The sequence below is a fragment of the Poecilia formosa genome, unplaced genomic scaffold (genome assembly GCF_000485575.1).
Source record: "Poecilia formosa unplaced genomic scaffold, Poecilia_formosa-5.1.2 Scaffold239, whole genome shotgun sequence".
In the NCBI taxonomy this organism is placed as follows: Eukaryota; Metazoa; Chordata; class Actinopteri; order Cyprinodontiformes; family Poeciliidae; genus Poecilia; species Poecilia formosa.
In genome coordinates, this window is record NW_006800178.1 from 45,822 (window position 1) to 49,442 (window position 3,621).

Below are 3,621 nucleotides of genomic sequence, written 5' to 3' on the forward strand. Positions count from 1 at the left end.
ATATAAAAGTTACATACTGTATGTTTAAAGATGAATGGGGGAGATTTAGGGATGTTAATGCTCTTGCTACCTGAGAAACTCCAAACAGAGTCTCAGTGATGGAAACTTCTACGTCATAAGCAGAGTCACCACAGGAAGTTGTCATCACTCTAGACGCAAGTCAGACGCAAAGGAAATGATAAAGACAACACGAAAAAGAATATCCTGACTCAAAACCACAAACTGACTCCCACCGATGAGTGATGGTGGTTCAGACCAAGACTAAACCAGCAAAGGAGGAAAAAATGCAGCTGGATAAGATGCCAGAGCGGCAGCTGAGCAAGTCCTGACTGGAAGTCACACATAAGCATTTTTAAAGCCTCCACACCCACAAACAGGACGCAAGCCAAACCGTCAGTGATTACAGAAGCTTGTATTCACCCAGTCAGATTCAATAAGCGCTTGTAGCAAATTCTCAGAATCTCGGTTCAGGTTTATATTCACACAAATTGATATAAAACAGGTTTTCATGGACCGATCACTGACAATGTAGCCATCAATCCCCTGACACGATGAAACAAACCTAAAACCAGTGATGCTACCAACATGGCCGACAGCAAGAAATTGCTTTTCCTTTGGTTTGCAACGATCGCTGCTGATGATGTGCAGCAGAGTTGGCTCTTTTTCACACATGTTGGGCAGCGTGGACGTTTCCACAGCCAAGTCCAAAACAATGGAGGTTTTTATAGTTGTTGGCTGATTGGCGACACTTGGAGGATGAACTAGGAAATAATGGCACACTCCAGAAAGATATGATCATTATTAATACATGCAAGTGTAATTAATGAAACATGATAAAAGTATATGCATAGCGGTAAAGAAAATACCTTTAATAAGAATGAATTTACCTTTGAAGGACCACAGGGAATAATTTCTGGTGTGGTCATATTTAATGGTGCAGAAAATGATTCTGGATTCTACCAAGGAATCTCATGTATACTTTATTTTTTCACCTGTTACATTTTGATTTCCTTTCTTTACTCTATATTACAAATAGCACTACAAATGCTATTAATGAACATGACACTTGCACATGGGTATTTGATATTTATATTTTGATATTCATAAATACCATTACAGAACCATTATGTTCAGCAAAAACATTCATATTTTGCAACTTTCCAATAAATGCTAATGTTACTTATTTCAGATGATTTTTTTTTTGTGAATTTCACTCACATAAACACATTTCTCTAAATAAATGTAAAACTATATTAGGGATAAAATAGTTTGTTATTTTTTAAAAAAATGTATGCGTGTTTGTGCAGAACATAAAAAACTTTTCCTGGCAAGTCTTTTTATAACCAGCTTTCACGTAGTTGTTGTCATGGAGACATGCCTTACCATCCTGCTCAGAATAATGGCTGTTGATGAAATAAAAACAGACTTCTGTGTCATATGATATTTACAGTTCACACAGAGCATATAACCACAAAGTACTAATTAAATGTTCTTAGAAACTCTTCTCAAATATAAAAAGAGAATTTTTACATTAAAAATAACTGTAAACTCTTTTTATAGGAAGTTACAGAAGTTTATAGGAATTTTAGTAACTAAAATTATATTTAGATAAAACAAGTTTTTTACTCCTTACCTGCTGACTGAAGGCCCTGCTTGGACATCGCTGCTGCTCAGGTCTTCAGGTTTTCTGTGTTGCTCTGATCTTTTTCTATTTTTTTTCCTGAAAGCTTTCAAACTAAAAAAAAAAAGTCACTGAAATGATCTTTGAAATTGCAATCTATTTACAAATTTAAGCATTTGTTGATTTTCAGAAAAGTCCAGAGCTTGTCTCAACAGAGTACAATTATCATTTTTAAAGGTGAAGAAGTTTTCAAATGAGCAAAAATACTTCAGTTTAATCAACACTGAAGAAAAATACATCAAAAATTTGACATGAGACCATTTTTTCTTAAATTCCCCAAATCTTGCAGATTGTTTGAATAATTTCTTAAAGAAGCTTGGCTTTTTAAGGCTATTCAAAATGTGGAAATGACATAATGTCTCAGTAAAACTAAGTGCAAAATAAATAAATAACTGAATAAAACTCACTTGGCCCTACCACACTAGATCTGCATTCATTCTGCTTAATCGATGGCGCTCTCTAGTGGTGAAACTCAGCAATTGCAGCTGTGATTCTCACCTGAAGTGCATTTCCTGACCTCAATTCAAATCTCACTTCACAGGCAGTCGGGGCTTTCTTCCATTCACTTGGATTCATCCAGTAGAAATTCAATCAGGCCAATCAGCGAACAGAAGAAGTTGTGAACAATGATGTCAATTTTCTGCTCTGTTTTAGAATTGTAGTCTGCCTGTCGTTTTAGCAATGGCAGCAATGAAAGTGAAAAAAGCTTAGTATGTGTTGACCATACTTCCATATGTTGAATCAACATATCTCTTTGCAATGGAGAATGGTTGTTCACAGTGCAGGTAATATCTGGTAAGCTTAATTCATAGCATCTAAGTGGCGCACTACATACTTCACAAACGTTAGCAATTGTTAGATAAGATTTTAAACTTAAACAAAGTCCAGGAAGCAATCATTTCTCAGAAACCAAGAATATTTCTCTGCATTGCAAAGAAACAGTCCCAACACAAGTGTGTACAAGTTTATCACAGGAAATGTGATTAACTTTCTCAGGCAAAAGCTACATAGCTAAAGATCCTATTTGCAGCGAAACTACTAAAGATAGTAGTCTTTAGTAGTTTCATCGTGTCTCCCATGTTCCCGACAGCCAAGGAGTGTGGCGGCATTCTGACTGAGCAGCAGAAGATCATTCAGTCGCCCGGTTTCCCTGAGGAATACCAGGATGAGCTGATCTGCTACTGGCACATCCGGGTGCGTCTGGGTCAGAGGATTCGCCTTCACTTCCTGGAGCTGGACGTGGAGGAAGACACGTCCTGCCTGGCAGATTACCTGGAGGTGTACGACAGCTACGACGATGTGTCTGGCTTCGCTGGGAGGTGGGTGTCAGTCTGAGCAGTGCATCAGCAGTTTATGGGTTAACCTGTGTGGAAACGGGAACAAACATCACAATGCCAAAACCAAGTATTTTTGGTCTGTGGTGCAAACATCTTGGTAGAGTTGAAATAAGACAAAACTAACTTACACATAACTTTTCAGCAAGACATGGGAGCTTATTTTAAGTAAATAATATGCCTTCAAAGTACTAGTTCCACTGGCAGGTTTTTTCACTTCGAACAAGGGAAAAATGTCTTGTTATTGAAGTGATCTGCCAATGAAAGGTAGTTTGAACACAAATGCTCGCCACAATATTCAGATATTACATACAAAAAACATAAATTCTTGTCCTACAGTGGCATTCCTGTCTTTACTTTTATCATTTTTCTTATACCCTTCTCCAGATTCTGTGGTGACAATTTACCGGATGACATCATCAGCACAGGTGAGCTGCCATAATTATCATTTATATGTGACAGAAACAGTTTGAACTCTGGTTAAACTGAAGTATTTGTGTAACTGCTGGTTCATTTCCGTTATGTTTTTCTCATTAAACAAACAAAATCGTGACAATTATAGTTGAATTCTTCTCAATTGAATGACTATATATATATATATATATA

At 36.9% G+C, this 3,621-nt stretch overlaps 1 protein-coding gene across 1 annotated transcript in view; it reads left to right on the forward strand.

Moving 5' to 3' along the window:
* Positions 1–3,621, forward strand: part of tnfaip6 (tumor necrosis factor, alpha-induced protein 6) — a 9,141-nt gene that overhangs the window by 4,323 nt on the left and 1,197 nt on the right. Inside the window, exons 4-5 of the mRNA XM_007569266.2 lie at positions 2,772–3,000; positions 3,403–3,443. Of these exons, the coding sequence (XP_007569328.1) occupies positions 2,772–3,000; positions 3,403–3,443 (270 nt within the window). The remainder of the gene's footprint in view (positions 1–2,771; positions 3,001–3,402; positions 3,444–3,621) is intronic.